The sequence below is a fragment of the Nematolebias whitei genome, chromosome 14 (assembly GCF_014905685.2).
Source record: "Nematolebias whitei isolate Nwh7 chromosome 14, NemWhi1, whole genome shotgun sequence".
NCBI classification, from domain to species: domain Eukaryota; kingdom Metazoa; phylum Chordata; class Actinopteri; order Cyprinodontiformes; family Rivulidae; genus Nematolebias; species Nematolebias whitei.
Genome location: NC_056511.1, coordinates 18,877,391 through 18,902,115, shown reverse-complemented (window position 1 = coordinate 18,902,115; position 24,725 = coordinate 18,877,391). Strand labels below are relative to the sequence as shown.

The following is a 24,725-nucleotide window of genomic DNA, read 5'->3' as shown; positions in this document are numbered from 1 at the left end:
GTGGGGTTTGAATTGTACCCCTGCAATAATCGAGGGACTACTGTATTTACAGTAAGATGTAATTAATCAAACAACCTTTTTTTTTAAATCTTACTTGAAAAGACTTGAACTATCACTTCAAAAATAAAAGTCATGTTTGTCACTTCCTGGAATGAAGACATGTTTTGTGTCAATAAGCAGCACCTGGCCTGTTGTACTGTACCTCTGATCATGTGACAGGTCCATGGCGCGGATGCCAGCGTCACAGCCTGGGTAAATGTAAAGTTGTTTGAAATCACATGCCTGCCACACCTCCACAACTCCATTATCACCTCCCGACACCAAGTTCTGCCCATCACTGCTCAACAAGATAGCCTGAACAGAGAGAGAGTCATGTACAAGAGATTAAAGGGCTCTCTAGTTTTCAGGATTATTAGTGGATGAAATGTTACGGCATGTTCACATCAAGTTTTTACTCTGGAAGCCTTACCCGCGTGGAGTCATTGACCTCCATTTGTGCCAGCAATTTTCCATTTATGCTGAAGTTACAGAAGCGGCCTCTCTCGTAATAGATGATGCAGTGTCCCTCGCTAGACACGGAGATGAGGCGGGGCCGCTGGCACAGTTCCGGACCCTCCAGGGCCCTCAGCAAGTCCCCTGTGATAGTGTGAACCAAGCATGGGCCCTCTGAGGAGAAAGACCAACGTTTAGTAGCAGTTAATTTTTACTCCCAACACAGAGCGTTGGCAGCAGTGAGCAAAATGATTTGGCTTTTACAGAAATGCTTTTCCTCTGGTTTTGTTAAGCAGTTTATGTATAAGTAGTATATATTTAAACCTGATTGTCTAAATAAATGATTCTGAATGGTAAAACGGATGCAAACCTTTGGCTCCACTGATAACTAATCCCAGCTCTGCACAGACAGACACACACACCACCTCGTGGTCATGTCCCGTCAGCACCGCTCTGGGAGCAGGGTAGTCACCTGAAGGGAAACACACCATCATGCAGCTTGACTCAACCTGTATCTTCATGTACACACCGACGCCTAAAACCACCTTTTCACATTATTCACTCACTGTTGTTTGGGTTGTCCCCTATAATGTGGTGTCGTCCACTCCAGTACCACAGAAGAAGAGTGGCGTCTCGGGAGCCTGACACGATGTAGCAGTCTCCTCCGATGTAAGACTCTGACCGAGCCAGACACGTCACCACGTCCCAGTGGCCAAAAACTATCTGGGTCAGCTTACCTTTAGACAGGAAGAGAAGAAAGTCTTAGTCAGTGTGTGTCCTCTCCTCATATGTTTGAAGGTCACGGCTTCTCTGAATCTGGGATAAAAATGCTTCAAGATGGACGTCTCAGCAGCCAAGATGCTGTCGCCTTTATACATCTGAAAAATTATACTTTTCCAATTTCTTGAGACAATAAAGTTAAACTCGAGAAATTGCATTTCCTGCAAAAATACAGTGTGAATGTTTATTTCAAAAGAACTTTCTGAAAAAACAGCTAAAATTAGCTCAAAACATGCTGAAATGTAGCTGAAATGGAAGAACAAGCCCAAGTTAGCAGAAGAAAGCAGAAACAACACATATTTGTTGAATTAGGTTTAAATAAGCAGAAATGAGAACAAAAATTAGGAAATTAGATTAAAAAAAGTGGAAATTAACAAAAACATAGCTGAAAAGTAACTGAAAAGACAAAAAGAAGCTTAAACTATCAGAAGGAAGCTGATAGAGCTGAAATAAGCTAAAAAAAATTGGAATTAGCTGAAAAAGCTAAAATCAGTACAAAACAGCTAAAAAGTAGTTGAAATAGCAGAAAAAGCTGAAACTAGCAGAAAAATAGCTGAAAGGAGCAAAACAAACTGAAATTAGCAGAAAGAAGTTAATGAGGCTGAAAGTAGCAGAAAATACCACAGAAAAATAGAATTTATCTGACAAGAGCTAAAATTAGCTAAAATGCTAAGAAAAAGTAGCTGAAAATGTAGAAAAAGCTTACATTAGCCAAAGAAAGCAGAAAGAACGTGTTTGCAGAAATGAACACGAGTGGAAATTATCTGAACAAAGCTGAAATTAGCAAAAAAAAAAAGAAGCTGAAAAATATCTTAAAAGGCAGAAAGAAGCTAAACTTACAAAAAGGAAGTGGAGAGAGCACATTTTTGCTGAAAAAGTTGAAATGTGTTAAAAAATGTGGAAATAGCTGAAAAGGCTAAAATTAGCAAAAAAAAACAAACAGCTAAATAGTATCTGAAATAGTAGAAAAAGCTGAAGCTTGCTGAAATAAGCTGAAAGGAGCATAACAAGCTGAAATTAGCAGAAAAAAATTAGAAGAAGCTCGAAAGTGTTGCAGTTAGTGGAAAGAAGCTGAAAGGAACATAAAACAGCTAAAAAACCAGCTGAACGTAGCTGGGAAAAAGTTTAAATTTGCACAAAGAAGCTTAAAGAAGCTGAACCAGAACAAAATGTGAATGGTTGTAAACAGATTTAAAGATTTGAAGGATGTAAAATGAAAATTCATTTTCTATGAGGACAAAATGGCAGAAAAGGCTAAATATTTCAAAAAGCTAAAGCTGCACCAATACCAAAAGCCATAGACTGTCCTGAAAGAGCTGAATGTTTTGATATATGATTTGTTGAAATAGCTTGAAAACTGCGGGACGAGAATCACGCTGAAAAACGTACAAACGTACAGAAGAACAATGGACCACAATTGTGTGAATGCTTCATAAACATTCACACAATTAAATCTGTATAAATATTCTTGTCTGTAGCAGAGTTTTAAACTGAGCTACACTGTCAAGCACAGATTCCTACTGCACATAGTTCACAAAATGGTTCACTAACCAGTTTCAGTAGAGTAAACTCTGAAGCTCTTGTCCCAGAAGCCACAGACCAGGATGTAGCGGTTGTCAGCAGTAACAACAAAACAGTGTGTGTTGATCTGGATGCTCTGGTCCACCAGGTCAGTGATCTGACGCTTGTTCACTCCCGAGTTGTTTGCTACACAAAATCACAGAAACATTTACTGGCAATGAAAGCATACAGATAGTGTTTATGATTACTGGTTTTATGGCTGCACTGGAAAACTCAGGTAGAGGTTATACAAATTATAACTCGGTCTATTTTACACATATGGATTTGTGCACTGACCTATGAGAGGATCCATTTCAATGGGGAGATGATGAGCCTGTTCCAGTGAGTAACCTGGAGCTCCACGAAGACCTGCAGTGTCAGATATGATAATTTAACGAGGAAACCTCAAACTGTACTCTTACAATCACATTCTCATACTCTCTAGTGCAACTATTGATGAAGGATGATGTTAAAAGAGCAATCAGTATGAATAGAAACATAAGCCCATGACCCTCTATACTCAAGATAAATTACATCTATCCTGTCATGCCAATCAGGTCATAAATGTATAAAATTAACACATTATGAGTTCAGTAATTCTTAAAATTATCCAATAAACACTAAATCTTCAAGCATGACATGTTTTGAACAGGTCAATACTTCTTTACGATTCTTGTGAAGAATTCAAAAAGCCCTCCGGCTCTCACCGACTGTGTTGTGCCAGCGGTTTACAGCAAACAGCCGGCTACATGTGACGGTGACGGCTGCTGGTATACTGAGGTGGGGGAGTGTGTTGGCCGCAACGTGGGTGACGGGGGAGTTGGAGGGGAACTTGAGCACCATGATGACGTCCTGCTGCATCTGATCCTTAAACATCAGAGGGCTCTGGGGAAGGAAACACTGGTGAGACAGACAGAGAAAGAAGAGAAAAGGACAGAGAGGAAAGAGCAGGGAGAGAGGGGAAGGTTCGAGTTGGGAGGGGGTGAAGATGAAGGTAAAAGGGAAAGACAGAACGGATGGGATAGAGGTAGGGAGGGGAAACGGTAAATTAGTGGGAGCAAGGGTCAGAGCAGGTACACACACTGAGGGCAGCTTGAGAACTAGGAGGAGGTTGGTCTGGTCGGTCAAGGGTTGGGAGGTTTGGGTTGACATGAATGGCTCTGATGTGGAGACACTAAGGTCTCGCGCTGTTCAGGGTTGCAGGGAGAAAGAGGCTAAAACACTTACATACATTAGTATGTAATAAAATATCACAGAAGAGCATAGTTTGATACTGGATACCATTCAGCAGGCTCTTTATCGGACCATACACAACTGTGCACCGAACTAACCCATTTCAGTCCATGCATGTTCACGACAAAAACTCAAAGCTAACATTTTTGTAGTAACAACATGTTTTTCATGTCACTAGTTTGCATTTGAGATTAAAATGCATCTATAGTTTTGTTTTAGTTTTTCCCCTATGGAGACTCTTTGAAAGCACAAAGAGAAAAAAAAATGTTTTGCGGAATCTGTCAAATTCTCACCAGGTGCATGGCAGAAGAGCGAGGTGGGTGTGGCTCAATCAGCAGCTGGGAAGGGACCTGACCACAGACCTGGATCTGGGTTTCAATCGCCTAGAGATGAACAGATGATGAAAAAAGAAGAAAAGGAAAATTACAGATTATCTAGAAAAATACAACTAAATAAAACTCAAAATTTTCCCAAAACATTCATGCAAAGGCCACAAACATGTACTGTAAAAAAGGGTTTGTGTTTGTCTTTAGTATCACTAATATTATGCTGTAAGATCCTGAAGAAATCACTATTGTGGCAGTGGAAACCAATGAGGAGAGTTTAAAAAAAATCTAATAAGATGTACAGCTCTCACAAGTGATGCGTTTCCGTGGATACCAACCTCACGCTGCACAGCATCCAGATTATCTAAGTTGACCGCTCCCTCGTAGGACAAGAAGCTGAACACGTTGAGAGCTCGGACAGCTTCTGGACCTCGCTGCTTGTAGCCAAATATGAGATCAATCCACTGATGGAGCTGGCACGACACAAACTCACTCTCCAACGCCTGGACGGAGGAAGAGGTGAGGGTAGAGAAAAGAACAAGCGAAAAGTCAACAACAAGCTCTGTTTCATTCAAAAGAAGAGACAAAAAGTTGTTAACTTTTTAGGAACGACAGTCTCCCACCATGCGATTGATGCGAACAAAGTCTTCAGGTTTCTTGGCCCAGGCAGGAAGCTCCACGTCACACACAGGAACGCCATCATCCCGCACACCTAGTTCATACTCATTACTGTTGACAAACATCTCTGGCAGGTAGTAGAACTCTGGGATCAGCTCCTATTTGGTGTGACATGAACAAATGTAATCTAACTACTTTTATATTAGGTCAAATCCTTATTTTTAAATAAACTGTTAACTCAAATGGCTCTTTCTTTAGTCCATCAGAAGTTACCTTGACGTCAGCTGTGTCTCTCTGGCAGTTTCTCCACGCACGGCCGATACCAGAGAAGGCTCTCTCTGGATGGTCAAACTTACCATCGTTCGCATTGAGAAAAAAAGTGGTAAAAGGCTCCTGCGGGCACAGAAACATACCATTTTTATTTTCAGTCCAAGTCTTAAATGTCTTTCAAGTGTGCAAAAAGCTGTGGAGTATTACAGTTCTTAAGAGCGGACACCTACTATTCTGACCATCCACATCAGTGTTGAGTGAGCTGTGGAGTATAAGGTGGTATAGTGGTGGGGAGGGGTACTGTCATCGTCCCACGTCTCGTAGCGCTCAGCGTAAAACGCTGCTCGCTTGGGGTTCAGTGCCCCGATTGGCTAGAAGACAAGACAACTCCCATGTTTGCTTCATCACACATTTGTCAAAACAGTTTGTGGTATACAGCAGAGGCCCCCAACCCCGATCATCGTGGCCCACTGTCCTGCATGTTTTAGATGTTCCTCTGCTTCAGCACACCTGACTGAAGTGAATGATTGGCTTTTGCTAAACTTAACATTCTGAGCGGGTAATTCAATTATTTTAATTAGGTGTCTGAAGGAGGGAAACAGCAAAAACATGCAGGACAGAGGACACAAAAGGACCAAGATTGTGGACGTCTAGTATACAGGCATTCATGTACATCAGCTTTTCTTTATCTGGTTGGTTCAAATGTTAAAAAAAAAAAAAATATCCTGTAAAGTCTTCATAAAGTACAGACATAAAATAATGCATTTAGTTTTGTTTTTATCATTAATTCAAATCAGGTGATTGAAAAGTGTGTTATGCCATATTGGTCTTAACCTTGGAAAGGTCTCTGAAGTTGCCAGGCAGAGTGAGGTCGAGCTCCTCTGAATCATAATTAGTCAGGACCCAGGGGAAGACGGGATACTGGTTCAAATCATTATAGGTCCTCCCTGCAGGGAAAAATGTCAAAGTAGATAATAAGCAATATTCTAGTCTAAAGATGACCATATTTGGAAATATTCTTTGGTATTTGCATGTCTTCTGTTACACACCGTATGTGATTTATAAAAAATACAAGGCAAATCATGACAGTATGCACGCTAGATGCATTGGGTCTTAAAGCAAACTCTTCATTAAAGCTCCTTCATGCAAACATATTTTATAAGTGAGACTAACGTCTGAGGCTAAATTAAGCTGCAACATTTATAAGAATTTGCCAGAAAAAAAAATTTACTAAAAACCACTTATTTGTACAAATATTCTCTAATACGTACAAACGTGTGAGCATTCATGCAATACTGCGACAAAGCCTCATTGTGACAGGAAAAAGTGAGTTTGCACTTTATGGCTTTGGAGTTATTTTTACAACAACAAACAATAGAAGAAGTGAAAGCAAAAATAAACAACAGAAATAAATCAATATTTTGTCATCAGTAAATAAAAAGATAACAAAACACCCACATCAGTGCAGAGAGCTCAAATAATACAAACTATTTACTTCGCTTTACGATTTTATTTCCAAATTAACAGAGTACCGAATTGTCAATAAAATTTTATAGTTCAGATAATAAAGTTACTAATCAAAATTTGAGCTTGTAAAATGAGTTTACCTGCAATAGTGTTTAGAAACATGAGGTACTCAAAGTTGGAGATCTCTCTTCTCTGCCAGCGCTGTGTCATGTTGGACGACTTGAAGAGCTGACGAGGAGTCGCCAAGGAGATACGCCTGACACGTAAAACACAAAAACATTATATATCCTTCTCTTGCCCTGTAAGACAAAGAGGGAACATGTGCAGTGTTTCCCCTACCATTATACAAGGCGACCCGCCCCGTCAACAGAACCGAGTGCCCCGCCTACCAACCCCCCACCCGTCGGCAACTGTCGGGATTGATGTAGTGCGGAGGCGCAATACAAACGTGCTAGCAAAAATACTACTGACGTACCATACCACTCCGCTCCCTCTCCATCAACAATTATCGGCAGCAAGGTATGGCTAAACACAGATGTGACCCCCCCCCCCCCCCCCCACGGATAAAAAACTCAGAAGCAATGAAGCTCTAAGCTAGCGGGCAGTTAAAACAGATGTGACTCTGTCCTGTCTCCCCCCACCTCCTTGTCGATAGAAACCGGCAGCAAAGTAGTGCTAAGCTAGTGGGCGGGCAACACAGACGTGATTCCTCCCTCAACCCCCCAATAAAAAAATAGTAGCAACATAGTTCTAAGCTAGTGGGCAGGTAACACAGAATTGACTCCTCCCCCCAATACAAAATGGTTGCAATGTAGTGCTAAACTAGCGGGCAGGTAAAATAGAATTGACTCCTCCCCCAAATAAAAAATGATAGCAAAGTAGTGCTAAGCTAGCAGGTGGGCAAAAAAGATGTGACTCTTTCCTCCACCCCCAATAAAAAATGGTAGTAACGTAGTTCTAAGCTAGTGGGCAGGTAACACAGAATTGACTCTCCTCCCCCCCCCCCCCCCCCATAAAAAATGATAGCAAACTAGTGCTAAACTAGGGGGCAGGTAAAACAGAATTGACCCCTCCCCCCAATAAAAAATGGTAGAAAAGTAGTGCTAAGCTAGCGGGTGGGCAAAACAGACATGACTCCTCCTCCCCCACCCCCCAAATAAAAAAAATGGTAGTAATGCAGCAACGTAGAGCTAAGCTAGCAGGTGAGCAACACAGATATGACTCGTCCTAAACATCGCCCCACCCCCCCCCCCACCCCCCCGACTAAAAATAAAATATGACGTGCGCCGCGCCAAGGGAACTGATCTGGGGAAAACACTGATGTGGCTACACCTTGTACATACCTGGCTTGTGGAAGGCCATAACTCGTTCCTACCCCCACCCGGGGAAGGCTGTAGACCACCCTTTTAACCGTGGCCTGGTCAGGGAAGTTAAACATCACGGACGCTAGAGAAGGGAGGGCATAAGTTAAAGTCAGTGTGTCTAAAACAAAAACGGAGGTGCTCTTTATTCTGAACTGCAGAGGGATTAAAGTCTCCCTTTAAGCTGCATAACAATCAAACGGCAACCCCCCCCCCAAAAAAAAACAAATAAGTTTATTTTGCAATAAAAGTTGTCCAGACTCACTTCTGTTGGCCATGAAGACCTCCAGTCCTGTATTTTGCAGCAGGTAACGTCTGGAGAACACAGCTCGGATCTCACTAAACATCCACTTGCCGTGCAAACCCTCTGAGTAAGCCAGCATCTGTTGAGCGAGGACGCACAAGAGAACGAGAAAAAAAAGTCAAACAATACAAACAGAATTCTGACTGGCTTATTTTCGTCTCTTTTGCATGTCTTTATGTTAAAAAAATGTATTACTCTCACTTTAGCGTCCATCTTCTTGAAGGCAGGATCTTCTTCATCAACTTCAAAGTAGATCTCAGTTGTAGTGATGGACAGAGTGCCTCGAGCCACCACCACTGGAGCTACCAACTGGGCTGGAGTACTAAGAACTACAGGGCCTGGGGGGGTGCAGGATGTATTACCAACATATTACAAATAACTCACTGATTTGACACTGATGGGCTTTTGATGCAGAGAAGACAAAAAGCATCACAGACAACACAAAACGTAAAACCCTAGAGGCATAATCAGGTATAAAAATCATTAAGATGTCATTAGATTGATTTGAGTAAGTTTTTAGTAATTTATCACATAATCTTTATGAGTGTGGCGAATCAGCTGGGCAGTTAGTGCAGCTCCACAACAAACTTTTAAACGTCCAACTTGCCTTTGGAGATAAAAAGTCTCGGGCGGAAACGTACTAAAAACAAGAGTCATAAACATCTTAATGTTCATGAAGACTGTCGTGTTTTGTGTCTTTATGTGAATCTGAATCTTACCAGCAAGGTTATCAATCTCTTTTTCCTGCAGCAGACTGACGGCGTCATCGTCTCCCTCCAACATCAACTCGGCCTCTGGGTTCTGGGTGACCACCGACTGGCTGCGGAAATTCTTCTTGGACTTCGGCCCTTCCTCCTCCTCTTCTGTACCTGTTTGACAACGTTTTCAAGAATATTTGTGAAAGGCTGTAAAAAAAAAAAAAAAGAGGCTACTGTTGCTGTGCGATACATTACTGACCATATTCGTCCAGAGTTTTGAGTGAAATGTCAGCGTGTGTGGAGCCGAAGGCGTTTCTCACAAATCTTCTTCTCCTCCTCAGGTCATCCTCCCAGTAGTCCAGGCGCCAGAAGTCATGCAACTGGCTGGAGAAATGATTGGGGGTGCACAAGCATGAGCATTCATACTAAGAGGGTGTTTATTTTGGTACATAGCTTGAGATTTATACCAGTAGACATAAACGCAAATGACTTACCATTTTTTATTTTCTTGCTCATATTTTTTGTAATTCAACTACTTCTGCATACTTTGTGCTTTTTAAGCCATTCGTACATGGTAGATTTTCATCTTTAAATCACTCCTTGGTTTGCTGCCTTCATACATCTCCTCCTACATGTCACGTCATCAGTGCAGCTACAGCGTGCGCTCTCAAGACATCATTACCTGCAGCGTCCCATCAGTGTGAACTGAATGTGGCAAAAGGGGCTTCTCTTACTCTGCTCCTGTTTCCTGGAACACCTTGCAAAAAGATCTCAAGCTCTCGACTTTGACCTCTAACAATTGTTAAGTTCAATGCAAAAATCAATGTAGACACGTTCCTGTTTTTAGTATTTTACCTTGTTTCATAATGTAGCTTGATTTTGTTTTGTTTTAGATCACTACTTTTATTTGTTTTTTTACTTTACAAGCCTTTTATGGCTGTTTATTGCCGTATGTACCTTATCTATGGTTTGTTTAAGACACAATGCTCTTGAAAATGACTCCTGAAGTCTCAGTGAGACTAACCTGTATAAATAAAGGTTGAATGAATGAATGAATATATAAAAATGCTCGGCTCATTCAGGACACTGGGTGCTATACCTTTTTTTGTAACTTTTATACTCATTAAAATATGTAACATTATTGAGTTGTTTTTGTTCCAATGAAAATGCATTAAGATTCATTTCAGTTTTCTTCCAAAACATTGTTCTTTTTGAAATATGCTTCAGGATGATTTATTTTTGTCTTCCTATGCTACTTTTAGTTTTAAGCTATGCTTCTGCTAAATAGCTTTTAGCTTTTATTAACAAATTTTCGTTTTTAGCTTTCGTTTTCCTACTTTTAGCTTGCAACTAGCCTTTTGCTACTTTTTTATATAGCTTTTTGTTGCTGTTAATTACTGTATATTAACTGGATTTATATAGTACTCAAGTTTTTCTGACCACTGAAACCCATTTTACACTACCAGTCACATTCACCAATGTACGCACACACACTCACAAAGTGATGCACAGATCACTTGTTGTTCAGAGTTTTGCCCCAGGACACTTTGGCAAGTGAAGAGGGAATCTGTGCTCAACCCACAAACTCTACTGAGCAGCCAAATGCTCTTTCTTCCTGAGCCACAGCCAGTAATGTAACCTTTTGCTACATTTAGCTTTTAAATTATGCTTTTAAGCTTTATTTGGCATTTTGCTAATTTTAGCTTTTAGCTATAGCCTTTCGCTTCCATTAACTTTTAGATTAAGCTGTAACCAGTGGTGGGCACAGTTCCGCTTATCCATTAATCTGCTAATAGCGGAGCTAACTTTAGCGTTTTCGCTAACTTAGCGTTTTCGCTAACTTTAGCGTTTTCGCTAACTTTAGCGTTTTCGCTAACTTTAGCATTTTTGCTAACTTTAGCGTTTTCGCTAACTTTGAAAACCTTTAGCGGAATTAGCTCCTGCTAAATTTAAATCCGGTAAATTCAAGTATGAATTAATCTGATTCCTCTCTGCTTCTACAAGATACAACTGAGGAGTGCACAAATCAAGTCTTTTTATTTATTAAAATTTTGATACAGAATTATTTATGTCACCTGAAAAATGAAAGCACATTTCTTAACCAATTTTTACCTGAAATGTTTCTGAGGAACACTGAAGCAGCAAATGTTTTGGTCAAAGGACACGGTGTGTCTGAAAGCATCCCAGAGTATCAGTTTTCACCCTCAGCTCACCTCTGTGACATTGTCCCCCACGCTCCGTGCTTATTGGTCAGGATGTTGAGGATCTTCTGCTTCAGCTGGTTTGCAGTCACATGATCTCTGTGCTTGGCGGCGCTGATGAGGTGGTCACACATTTTCTCCTCCTCTCTCCGGTCCACAGCATACTGGGCGCAGTTAGACTGAGAAGTGGGAAGTAAGAAGTTAAATATGCAGCAGAAGAGAAATCAAACATTACTGCCAAACATGAACTGATTATACCAACAGCGTTTGGTTGTTCTGCGGCTGCAGTTTTACCATATTGTTCAGTCTGGTTATTGAAATTTTGATCAAACTTTGTAAGATTCAAATAAAAAACAATTGTGGGTTTTTAGCTGTTTAAAAGTTTATTTTTAGCATTTAAAATGCATCAGATAGTCAGAGAAATGAGAGGAATAAAAGAACATGTTAGTATTGTTTAAAGCAGTTAAATCAATTAAACTGGGGTCCCCAGTCCTCAGGGGGTTCGCAAGCTGGTGCTTGGGGGTCCCCAAAATTAATAAATTAATTAAAAGAAATATAAAAAAAAGTGTATATATATATATATATATATATATATATTACAAGCACATAAATGTTTAACAACCTGTTAAAATACCCCAAAATGCAGGAAATCTCATCGACTTTATTCAAAATTTTATGGGGGCGGACCCCCAGACCCACACCCCCTCACCCGCTATGTGTGTCCCGGCATCGGTTTACAAATTAAGCCCTGTTACTTGGTATGACTACTACTGTTATGATTCTGTTCCATTTTATGTAAAAAGTTTTCTGTAATAATTTGAAGAATTGGCAATACATTTATGTTCAATAAGTGAACAAGTTTTATAGTGGTTTCTGATCATGTAAATTTTCTCATAACTAATTTTTGAAAGTTGAAATTATTATTTTTTTTAATTAAGTGGGTCTGGAATGAAAAATACCTCATGTTTAAAAGTACAAAAATTGTATTAACACTATTAAAGAACAGGTCTTAAGTATTTATGTTACACAGATATTTCCATTGCATTAAAGAGACGAATTGAAGAAAATTATTTCATAAACATGAGAGTTATGAGGGGGTCCCTGAACCCAAAATGTTTGAGAACCCCTGGCTTAAATTAGCAAATTGTGGACTGTATTACCCGATTGAGGAGTGTAATCCCCCTGCTTTTTAAAACTGTCAGTTAAATTAATAAACGCTCCATAAACACCTGTCATGAATGAACATGGGTGGTATGAAAGTGCAACTGAAACACACAAAATGACTAAAGTGAGTCAGAGACGTGATGGAGCAGCTAAAAACATAAATGAGAACTTTTATAAGTGGTTCTTTGTGTGTTTGTTCTGTTTTATAGACAAAACAATGAAGTGAATTACACGAGATAAAACAGTTCTTTATTTAAACTCAGATGGTGCAGCTTCAACAACGCTCAATTAATATAAAAAAAAAAGCAGATATTTGGTTCAGAAAGTGTTTAAAAAAATCCATCGTTTTTATTTTTATCATGATCTTTAACTGAATTGTTCCATGTTTAACATCTATTTAAAGAGAGTAAAGTAAAAAGATGCACTCTTTCAAGAAAAGTTGTTTAATTATTAAATAACACTACTATCTAGTAGTACTATTTGAAATAAACATTTACAATACTGCTTACAATCCATAAAACTAATAAGCATTTTGCTGCTTTAAAAACTTTACTTAAGACGAACAAGATGGATGGTTCATGTGCTTACCTCAAACTCAGCGTGTTTGTGTACGTCCTCAGCCCTCTGCCTGTTCAGGATGAACTCTGCTTCGTTGGCAACACGAACAATATGATCCTTCATGGCATGGCACAAGAGTCTGGTCAAGAAATGGAGAAATAATGCTCATTGAAACAAAATTAACAAAAACACATTTTTCAACAAGATGGAATGTAATAAGTCTTGTCCGTGATTTCAGCGAAACACTGGATGTAAACACTGAACACTGTCGGGGGCGTCTTTCCTCACAGATGCAATTTTTGTGCTAAAACTCCAACCAGCTGCAGGCAGTGGAATTAGATCAGGACATGCCAGATGTGAACTTAACACTTTAATGATCTGACCTCCTACTGAACACTCAGAGATGAGCACTGTGCACTTATCTTAACAAGGCCCTCATTAGGGGTTAATCACATCAGTTGTAAAACAGTGGTAACAATCCTAGTGTTAATAAGTTAATCGCAAGAATTCGAGTGGAGTGATAATCATTCTGTGTGATTAATTACCTTCCCTCATTGATGAGCTCAATGAAGGCCAGGCCAGCATTCTTCTGAATTGAGTTCTGCCACTCCTGTAAGAAATATTTAAAGTTAACTAGATGAACTGCATTTCCTGCAAAAATGCAGAGTGAATTTTCATCATTTAACCTTTATTTATACAGGCTCATCTCACTGAACCACATGAGGACTCATTTAAAAGAGAGACCTGTGAATGCTTATTGCAGAAGACCTTGCTGAAAAACAGCCGAAATTAGCTTAAAAAAGGCTGAAATGTAGCTGAAATGAAAGACCAAGCCTAAATTAGAAGACAGCAGAAAGAACACATATTTACATAACACAAATTATCTGAAAAAAGCTTAAATTAGCAACAACAAAAAAAAAAAAAAAACCAGCTGAAAAGTAGCTAAAAAAGCACAAAGAAGCTTAAATTACAAGAAGGAAGTGGAGAGAGCAAGTTTGTTGAATTAGGCTGGAAAAATTTAAATGTGTGGAAAATATGTGGAATTAGCTGAAAAAGCTTAAATTAGCATAAAAACAGCTATATAGCAGCTGAAATAGTAGAAAAAGCTGAAACTTGCAGAAATAAGCTGAAAGGAGCATAGCAAGCTGAAATTACAGAAACAAGTTAGAAGAAGCTCACAAATGTTGTAGTTAGCAGAAAGAATCTGAAAGGAGGGCAAAACAGCTGAAAAAAAAACTGATGAAAGTAGCTGAAAAAATGTTTAAATTTGCACAAGGAAGCTGAACCAGAACAAAATGAGAAAGGAGCAGTAAAAGGTTGCAAGCAGATCTAAAGATGTGAAGGATGTAAAATGAGCTCAATTCACTTTCTATGAGAAAAAAGTGGCAGAAAAGGCTAAATATTTCAAAAAGCTAACGTTCAATACCAAAAGTCATATAGCACCCTTCTCCTGAAAGAGCTGAATGTTTTGATATGTGATTTGTTGAAATTGCTTGAAAACTGTGGGACGAGAAACGCGCTAAAAAATGTACGGAAGAAAAATGGATCACAGCAGAGTGAACGCTTCACAAACATTCACACTATAATTGTGACGACTGCGAGGAGAAGTTCCATTGGTGAAACGTGGACTGGTACAGCTCATTCTCCACTAAAGCGCTGCTTAAATCAAAAGTTTGATTCCGACGTTGGACATCAAAATAACAACAATCTAATGCTCTGTTCTTAGTTGTCTTAAAATATATACCACATATATAAAACAATCTACTAAATTAAAACTAAGATCAACGCTACAGGTAGTAATCAGAGCACATGAGGATAAAAATATTTAAACCCCTCTTAGTGCCAGTAAAAATCAATCAATCTGAGCATCAGGAAGAGTTTCTTGTTATTGTACATGTGGGAGTGGAAACTTCTGGGCAGGAGACCAGAGCTGCTGAGAGCCTGAAAGTATCACAGCTCCATTAGCTCTTAAGGCCATCTCTTGTTACATCCCCACCAGCCAGAGGATCGATTCCTTGGTTTGAGTTTGCTCTCCAGGGCCTCTAATGGCAGACGAAGACTGGAGTCAGTGGTAATACTATACATGCGGACAAGCAGCCTCCCAGAAGAACGGTAGAGGGGAGACAAAAGGAAAGGGAGTGGTGGGACGAAATAGACAGGAGATGAAAGCAGCAGCTGATAAAACTGGGAGTTCAAATTGGGCAGGAAAGCAGAGGAAGCTCCACTACAGATGGAGCAGAGACACGCCGACTGTTAGGAGAAATGAGGAGGAACAAGAGGAAAAAAAGTGAAAAACTTCAGAACTTGAAAGAAAACTGGTCGCCCGTGTCATCAGAGAGCAGCTCTGTGATGGTGAGTGCCATCCTGTCTTTTGATCATAGAAACTCAGACTGGCTGTAAAGATGTGAGAAAAATGAGCCAGGAACCTTCTATATTCATCAATATGCAATGTTTTTGTTATTTAATTTAGTTTTTTTAATATAGTGTCATGCTATTTTGTTATTATTGGTGAGAAAATCTATAATGTGAGGACGTGTATTACATCTGCATTACGCTCAGTAAATAGAGAGGCTGACTTCATGGGACAGAGTAACCTCCACATCTTTGACTGTGCTTAATGTCGTCAATCATGACAGTCAACAGAAACTTTAGAGTTAAATAGAAATGTGACAAAAATTAAGACAATTAGACCAAACAGCTCATACAGGCAGTGTGAAGACTATACATTAAGAATATCCATTTCTGTCTGTGGTGGATACAATACGCACATCAACACACTGCCAACAACTAGTACAATCAAAAATACATCAACAGCAGAAAACAAAAGTCAAAATTCATACATTACATTAGTCACCTTTTAATGTTCAGAGTAACTGAGTTTTATATGCATGTTCAATATTAAAGTAGTAAAAATTACTTTAACATTTACACAAAAGGGTCTTTGTTGAGTGCTAGTAGCTGAGTAAACTATGAAATTATACTTTGAGATGTAAACTCTGACCAACATTCACTTAATGCTGCAAACAAACCCCAGACTAGCTGTTATTAATATAATGGTTACAACCATAAAACTACTGAACGGTGGTGAGAAATTAAAATATTCCCCGTTGATGTTTGTTTGACTTGTTTCTTGTTCTGCATTTGATATAAATCAAGAGGCAGAGCCAAAACAAGAGAATAGCTCCCTGCAGGAGTGCTGACACAACAGATTTGATGCTAAATGTTTTTTGCTTGTTTTCTATTAAAAAAACAAGTAAATGAGGGAGGAATGATACAAAAATATCAAGTTCTTGCGAGGATTATGATTCTAAATATACTATTAGAAAAAAGCTTTTAAATCCCCAAACTGCCTCCATTTGCTGTGTCTCTACCAATGCACACATCTGTGTGTTGTATGATTTGGTTAATCTTAACATCCTTTTTGTAGAAAGAGACTGAAGAGAGGCGATAGGTTGCCAACCTGAGAACAGAGCAGCATCACGAGCTCCACCACAGACGTGCTGGACTTCATGCACACCAGACCTGCAGCACAGACACAAACAGCAGCCCCGTCAGAAGCTTCAGTTCGTTTCTCTCCGACACAAATATTAGGCCTGTCACTACAAATTTTGCTGAGCGATTAATTGTCTCAGAAATTATTGCAATAAACGATACTATTGTTTGAAATTTGACAATAATTACTAATTATTGTCAAATTTAAGAAGAAATGTTGGGGGGGAGGGGGGTTTGAGTGTAGTAGCTTTTTTACCACTGGATGGCAGCATAAGATGGTTTGAACCAAAGGATGGGTAGTGAGGGAGCGAGCAGTGTGTCTCTAAGAAAAATGGGAGGGAGGCCCATTGACGTGACATGGGTTGCCTCTCCTTCCTTTGTTGATTCTCAAAATGGCAGATGCTCGGTGTGGTTTGAGCTATTTAGCATAGCATTTTTCACACAAAGCTTTTAATAAAAAAAAAAAATCAGTAAACAAGTTCTCAGCTTCTTTTTGCAAAGAAAAACAACTTTTTACACAAAGGCACAGGTTTCAACCGTGAATTTTGGAGTTTTGACAAGACGGAGTTTTTTTCCCAAGGTCAGCCTGTTAGCTTAGTTCGTAGCTTAGCTTCTCAGCTTAGCTGCGTTGAACGATCCAAAAACGCGATTTTGGACGATTAAAACGGATTTTAAAGAGAAAAGAGAAAGGGAGGGGTCAGTGAAGAGCACCGGAGTTGAGTCTTGTCATCCAGTGTCTTCAGTAGAAAGAGAGAGACAAGAAGAAACGATAAAGTCGATAAATGAAAATGAGGTAGATAATTTTCATTTATCATGTGATTAACTGATTTATTGTTTATTGTGACAGGCCTAACAAATACACACATCATCAGCAGGTACAGGAACGTTGGCGAACAAATTACTGCAGGGTTAGCACGTTCTGTTATTGTCAAACTTACAAAGGGCATGCCACAGGAAAGACAAGAACAAACAGTAGAACAATTCAGAAAGGAGGGAGGAGGAGGAAGAAGAAGAGTCAACACTGAAACAGTGGATCACAAAACAGGAAGCCACAAAGCAGGTGGGCAGAGAACACCACATTCAGGACAACCTAAATTAAAGCTGAAACTGATCATAATCTGATCTACAAACATTTGCATGTCTGTCTAGCTGAGATAAAATGGTGCAAAATCCATACCTGGTGGACGAATGAGTGAAGCAGCTGACTCAAAGACATTCATTCTCACACAGCAACGCACACTGTTCACTCTTTCCCAGTGTCTTGTGACACACCAACACCGCAGTGAGGGACAGTGAATGAGGAGACTCCACAGAGAGACGCCAGTTAGAGAAAAAGGAGACGTGTACAGCACCTGTACCTTCTATGAGCAGTTCCTGCCCATGGCTACCCAGCAGAGTCCTGGACAGAAAGGGGGCGAAGTCCACAAAAATCTCTCTGAGCAGCGGGGCCACCTTCTCCAGCGCACGCTCCAGCTTGGTGGTTATACTGCAGGGGAAACAGGCAAGAAAGATAAAGATGATGGAGTGAAGGCAAAAGGAAGGAACATACAGCGCAGGGTAAAAGACAGGAAATGAGGAAGTGATCAAGAAACAAACATGCATATTAAAAAAGAACAGGAGAGAATAAGGAAGGAGCAGAAAAAGGCTGGTGAAAGAAATAGGTGTGAAATGAACGCAGATGGTGAAAAATTTAGAGTCAAATATACTGGTTTGAAAATCAATTTATGATCAATTTTACACTAAAAGTACCGGTTAAAGTGCTAGCTGTACATCAAGCTAAACCTTTCTTGTTTTAACTTTAACATTTATTTGTGCACTTTACATACAAGCGTGAAGTACTGTGCATTTCCTGGTTTTATTAGTGTGATATAGTTTACTTTGCTTTATGTGCAAATGGTCAGCTATGCAAACGAACTGAACCCAAAACATCTGCAGGAGTATTTATTGTAAAAAAAAAAAAAAAAATCAACATTAAAATAAGACTGTTGGTTGAACTCCAAAGGCTTTGCTATTTTGGCACTCCTTTTCACCCTCGTGTGGCTTAAAATAAGCACTACAAGAAATATTTCCTGTTTGCAAATTTAATCTAAAATTCACCCTTTTTTACTAATAAATCCATTTGTTTTGGTAAGAGGAAAATAAATTGAAAAGGCAGCACCAAAAACACATTTTCCACCACTTTTTAAGTTATAAGCACAGTGGGAAAAGCAATGTAGACAAAGAAATACCTAAGTATTTTTTTTCTTCTTAATTGACAAAACAGAAAGTGAAGTAAAACTTTACAGCTTAGCAGATTAAATCATGTAGCCATTACGGCTGTGAAGTTTCTAATCCTGTAAGTGTATGATTTCTGACACAGACCTGGGTCACTCGTGTTGCCAAATAAGTTGTTTTAACCAGCTCCAAGTTTCAGACGAGTCAAATGTCAAGAGCTGCAGGCCAGGTTAAAACAGACTGTTTGACTCGGGTCTGGTTTGGGCTTTTGGGTTAGTGTGAGAAGACAACCATGCAATAAGAGACAGACTTAAATGTGGTGCTGTAAAAATGAGCTGCTGGTCTAAAATGGAAGCGATGCTGTCATCTTGCTGAAGCAAAGATGTCTGTCTTTAGTTGCATGGCATCAAGGGAACATTCAGTGGTGGCTGAGCAGAGCAGAGAGTGTGGTGGAGGCGTGGCAGAGGGAGGGTGGGGGTCATGGGGACAGGACGGGTATCTCCTTGCCTAAAACACTGTCCTGCATCTCGGGGGGCTGCCTGGAAGCCTGCCAGAGAGCTAAAAGACTTGAGCTCAGGGGGCGTCTGACCGCTGCGCAGCGCACACTGCGCCACCTCACAATAGGCACTGAAATACAAACCGCACACAGAAAGAACACACACACACTGATTTAGGAACGCACACACACGCACACACACTCATGTCTGTGAACTTACCAACAAGTACTTGCTAACAGTGACAAAAATGCTACAGCACAAAATTCTGCAAAATTTAAATAAACAAATTCAACTTTTAAAGAGACAGTTTAATGTTTTGGAGTGGAGTTTTGTGGAAAGGTTATCAACAGTTAATATCTTACCTGCTGTGGATAGCTTGTTGAACCACTAGAGGTTATAATTCTGAGAGTTTTGATGAGCTAACAGCTGATCTGACTCAAAAATTCAATCAACAATCTCAAAAATGTTACTGAGGTTCATGCTAATGTTATTTCATGAACATTTACATCATCATCAGATTCATATTCCAGCAGAAATAGTATTTTATTACGCCCCAGAAGTAGTGCCACCATTTACGATTGTAAAAAGCCACAGTTCTGTGTACATAACCGTGTTAATTAGCCGTTAGCGTGTCTATCTGATTAAACATAAACTCTGTTTCTCCAAAGTGAGGTTGTTTGAAGAACGATCAACACATATGACAGTTTTTCAATAACCTTTTGACAGAATCCCACTTCAAAATATATGAACTATTCCTTTAAAGCAGTGGTTCCAAACACTGGTCCTTGAGGAACACCATTTTGCATGTTTTAGTTGTTTCCCTGGTTTGACACACCTGATTTGAATAAATGGGTGATTAACAGGCATTTGCAAATTTGAAGAAGTAATAAAATCACAGAATCAGGTGTGTTGGAGTAGGGAAACAACTAAAACATGCAGGATGGTGTTCCTCAGGGACCAGTGTTGGGAACCACTGATTTAAAGCTCTTTTTTTCTGATTAGTTAAAACTTTACATGGCAGATATTCTATTTGACACAGTGTGCTAAGACAAAACACAGATTTATGTTACTAACATTGTTGCTTATATATTCTTTGAAACAGATGAAGACCAACAAGCCCAAGTTAATAAGTCGTGATTTTTTTCCCTGGTGTCTTCAGTCGATTTTACATTAGGACATTAGAACACGTCTGTGATGAAGAGTACCTTAGCGTTGATTAAGTGAGATGCGTCAGTGGTATGTGTGGATGACAGCTTAAAAAAGTGAGGCAGAAGGACTATTAATCTCAGCTGGTATTTAGAAGAGGAGCCAGACGAGCTTTCATTCCCTCTGGCAGACTGCATTGGACCCTCCTCCTCCTTTTGGAGCAGACTTTCACCTGGCTCAGTTTGTCCTGCATTGTAGTTGTTTGTTTAATACAGACCAGGTTTGAGACAATATTTCACTGCAGACATTTTGACCTAAAATAGGACAAGCACAGGTGTTTTCACTGAAGGCTGTGCTACACTTTGAAGGTTTGCTTTAGATGTGAAAACAGGTGCAGGAACCCAGACCACATTAATAAACCTATGATTTTAGGCCAAAATGTCTGCTGATCTACACAATCTATGTCTAAACAACACTGAACAAACTCCCTGAGATTGTTTTGCTTCACTTGGCTTTATGTTGCATTATTCTTCTGATATATATAGAACCCACCGAAACCTTAAATTTATGGTTTTGGCAATTATCAGACACACTTCAGTGTTGGCTGTAGGGTTCAGCTAAAGAGATTATGTTTGTCTTTCTTTTTTTCTATAGTATAACTATCAAAATGACAATAAATATTGACCTTTAAGGTTATGTAGTTGATTTTTAATATAGCTCAGGCTCTCTCCAAACAATTACTACAGCTAATCTCATATCTGTGTTACCAACCCCTGATAAGTGCACCCCTGATTGCTTGCAGTTCTTCCAGACAAAAACTCATCTCATTTGCTACTATCAGTAATGATTATGTTGGTGAACTATAAGGATTCTTTGATAAAGATGATGTGATTGGAATGAGGTGGAAAAAACAACAACAAGGAATCATTAACAAATCAAAAATCCAAACGGAGGGGGGAAAAAAAAGAGTGAAAGAAAACTAAGTGGTTGAAGAAACGTATGATGGCAAGAAGACACACCTCATATTCTCCATGGTGTCCTCCGGCATGGGGGCCACCGTCTGCACCGCTGGCAGATTTTTACTAGTTGCGCCGTTAACAAATGATGAAGAGGAGGAAGTGGATGAGGAGGCAGAGTCTGTGGCACCTGGGGAAGGCAGAGGGACAGCAAGAAAAAGGGTGAAAAGTAAGACGATTACAGAAACATGAGTCAAGCGTGGCAACAATGAGCCTGCAGGATAATAATGCAGGAAACACATTAATGCTGATGATCAGTTGCAAATAAATTTAATTTGGATTGCATTTTACTGGACATGCTGCTGCACTTCTTCTGGTTATAGTATGTGAAAATAGCTTTGCAATCAATAGGCAGAATCCATTAGCAGGAAACAAACCCTGGCCTTGTCCATTACGCATGAATACTATGAGAAAATATGTGACAGGCTGACAGAGACTGGAATACAAATCCATTTTGCTAGAATAAATCTGCTGAGCGGATTAGAAGATCCAACAATGTCCAGTCAGGTCATCTGGATGATTTCTTTTTTTGCTGAGACATTTCGTCCTTTATCCAAAGGACTTCCACAATCCGAGCAGCCACCAAACAAATCTGATTCCCACAAACAGCATACTCCACAGTGGGAAAAAAAACAATTGGTTGGTGCTAAGATGGTCTTTGGGGCCCGCCATCTCCTCCGGGGCCCACCCTCTCCCTCGTCAACTTGTCTGAGACGGTCAATAATCCAGGTATATGTTTGATGTATGCTGCAGGTATATGCTTGTTTGTGGGAATCAGTTTTGCTTGGTGGCTTCTTGGATTGAGGAAGTCCTTTGGATGAAGGATGAAACAATGAAACATCTCAGCAAAAAAAATAAACCGTCGAGATGATCTGACTGAACATTGTTGGATTTTATACCTGGATTATTGAACATGAACTTTGGAGGTTATGACAGTGTGACGCCACGAGCGCTGCAGTATGGCCGCACTGATGGGAGCGTCACTTCGACTCAATCTTTATTTGTTCCTGTTGTTCTTGTTTTAACTTTTCTTGCACCTACGCTCCACACCCACGCTTGGGGTATGACTGCGACACACTTGTGGAGTTTTCTGTCGCTGCCTTGCCATCATGCCATCGTAGTTCAGTTCCCGCTCCTCCTTCAGTCTCGGGCTCAGGCTCCGGCCTGTCAGGGCGGCCGTCTCCATGATCCTCCACCTGCCTGCACAGACCGAACTCTACGGACCTGTTCGGCTCCGCGGGGAAAACCTTGGATGTTCTCTGTCTGCTGGATCCGGTTCTGGAGGGCAGTCTGTGAGGGCAGCTGCTGCGGTTGTTATTACCATCAAGCTGCTAGCGGGAGCTGCTAACAAGACCTGCTATCAAGACCACGTCGCTAACAGAACAGAACCATGCTGCTGAAAGAACCTCACTGCTAACCGAACCACACTGTAGATGTATTTCTTTTTTACTTTGGCGCCTTGTTGTTTGTATTTTTGCTGCATGCTTTGGCATTTCTTATTGCTGTTTCTCTTTTGGCGAGTCGAGACGGTTCTTCTCGTCCTCAGCAATTCATTGCATTGTTCACCTTGTTTTGACAAATAAACCAAACCTGAGGTTAGAGGATGTGCATTTCTTAATTTTATTCATTGTCCCATCTAATCTTAATAACTTTTCTTAAAGGTGCATTATAGGAACAGGATCAAGCTAATAATTTAAAGGATAATTTAAAGGTTCAGTTTTGTTTTAAATAGGCTCTTCCTAATGAAAAAAAAAGATAAGCGCAGCAAAGAAAAATTTTGTGACAAGATGAACTCAGTGGTGCTTGAGAGTGCAACGTTTGAGTTGTGGTAGGCCTTTTACAGGAAACGTGTTTATTATTTGTGTACACAGAATTATTTAGAGGCTGAATACGAGAAGCTATGATTAAAGCACCCAGGGAGGAAGTAGGAGGCTTTGAAAGGAAACGGAGTGCATCAGCATTCATTATTCAGTACTCCATACAGGTTTTGTTGAAACTGAACCAAAGTTTTTAGGGTCAGATATCGTTTTAAAAGTCTTGGGTTAAGATCTCACTGTGGGTCCTGAGATAATGTCTGGAAAATAAAGTGAAATTAAAATTTAATATTCAAGAAAACATTTTATTACAATTGGTTTAAAGGATAAATGCAATAATCTTTAAAGGAATACAAAGCATAATTCCTGGTGCGCTCTGTTTATGTTCTAACTGTGTGTCTTCCTGTTTATAGGTGTCTCTGAATAGTATTTAAATACTTTAGCAAACTTTTAGCTATTTTAACCATTAAAGTATTAAAACATAGTTTGCCTAGGAGACTGTTGTGACTTTTGCAATTTGCAACTTTAACACTTTTTAAAAACAATTTGTTTCATTTAAGAGTTTTCGTCACTTTGAAATGTAAACGTTTTTAAATGTTTAGCTAAGTTTAGCTTTTAGCTACCGTTTTACTGATTTTAGCTTGAATTAGGTTGATTTTTGCAGATTTGAGTTATTAGCTCATTTTAGCTTTTAGCTACTGTTTTGATTATACTTTTTAGCCATGGTAATTCAGTTTTTGACTACAGATTTGCTCAAATTTAGCATATGATTTCTGGTTTTAAGTTTGAGCTACTTTTTTGTTGATTTTAGCCTTTAGCTACTGTTTAAACTAATTGTGGCTTACTTTTCTGCTTATTTTGGCTTTCAGCTACTGTTCTGTTTATTTTAGATTTCCAATGTTCTGATCAAATTACTTTTGTTCTGCTTGATTTAGCTTTTGCAATTCACTTTTAGCATCCTTAACAAATTTACAACTAAATCATTTAGAACTCAATGTTCACACCACGTTTTTACCGAAAAAGCTAAATTTCTGGTTTTATTTACTTAATTTTTTAGTAACACATACGCTTTTTCAACTACTGATAGAATGGGTCTCTGGTCTCTGCCACAGTTAGAAGCTGACAGATTTTAAAATAATAAATAAGCCATTTATGTGTGTCTCACCTGTAGTGTTGATCATGCTCTTGGGCGTTGCTGTTGCAGCAGCAAAAATGTTGGGTGTGCTGCCAGCAGTGGCAGCTCCACTGGTAGTGGGTGTGCCCACGGTGTTGACTGACAGGCTGCCAGGTGGTGGCTTTTTCACTGGAACCACAACACTCCTGGAAGATATGACATAAACGTTTATTGTAAAATGACACTGCTGTGATGTTCTGTGCGTTGGCTCGTGCCTGCAGTAAATGTAAACAGAAGGCGACGTGATATGGTCAGGTGACAGCCATTTGGTTAAAGCAAGTCAAATCAATTAACAGTAGCTGCTTTGTATTTAATGCAAATATATATATATATATATATA

General features: G+C 39.6%; 1 protein-coding gene across 1 annotated transcript in view; it reads right to left on the bottom strand.

The window, feature by feature from the left end:
• LOC119420879 (neurobeachin) overlaps positions 1-24,725 on the bottom strand; it is a 167,688-nt gene that overhangs the window by 20,915 nt on the left and 122,048 nt on the right. Inside the window, exons 28-54 of the mRNA XM_037688300.1 lie at positions 24,377-24,531; positions 21,401-21,527; positions 19,246-19,365; positions 17,877-18,010; positions 16,493-16,554; positions 13,578-13,642; positions 13,063-13,171; positions 11,323-11,489; positions 9,369-9,493; positions 9,131-9,280; positions 8,613-8,749; positions 8,373-8,490; positions 8,090-8,192; positions 6,887-7,002; positions 6,114-6,226; positions 5,510-5,650; positions 5,283-5,402; positions 5,015-5,167; positions 4,730-4,894; positions 4,359-4,448; positions 3,540-3,732; positions 3,130-3,201; positions 2,824-2,979; positions 1,059-1,229; positions 863-964; positions 470-666; positions 184-354 (exon numbers count right to left, since the gene is read on the bottom strand). Of these exons, the coding sequence (XP_037544228.1) occupies positions 184-354; positions 470-666; positions 863-964; positions 1,059-1,229; positions 2,824-2,979; positions 3,130-3,201; positions 3,540-3,732; positions 4,359-4,448; positions 4,730-4,894; positions 5,015-5,167; positions 5,283-5,402; positions 5,510-5,650; positions 6,114-6,226; positions 6,887-7,002; positions 8,090-8,192; positions 8,373-8,490; positions 8,613-8,749; positions 9,131-9,280; positions 9,369-9,493; positions 11,323-11,489; positions 13,063-13,171; positions 13,578-13,642; positions 16,493-16,554; positions 17,877-18,010; positions 19,246-19,365; positions 21,401-21,527; positions 24,377-24,531 (3,532 nt within the window). The remainder of the gene's footprint in view (positions 1-183; positions 355-469; positions 667-862; positions 965-1,058; positions 1,230-2,823; positions 2,980-3,129; positions 3,202-3,539; positions 3,733-4,358; positions 4,449-4,729; positions 4,895-5,014; positions 5,168-5,282; positions 5,403-5,509; positions 5,651-6,113; positions 6,227-6,886; positions 7,003-8,089; positions 8,193-8,372; positions 8,491-8,612; positions 8,750-9,130; positions 9,281-9,368; positions 9,494-11,322; positions 11,490-13,062; positions 13,172-13,577; positions 13,643-16,492; positions 16,555-17,876; positions 18,011-19,245; positions 19,366-21,400; positions 21,528-24,376; positions 24,532-24,725) is intronic.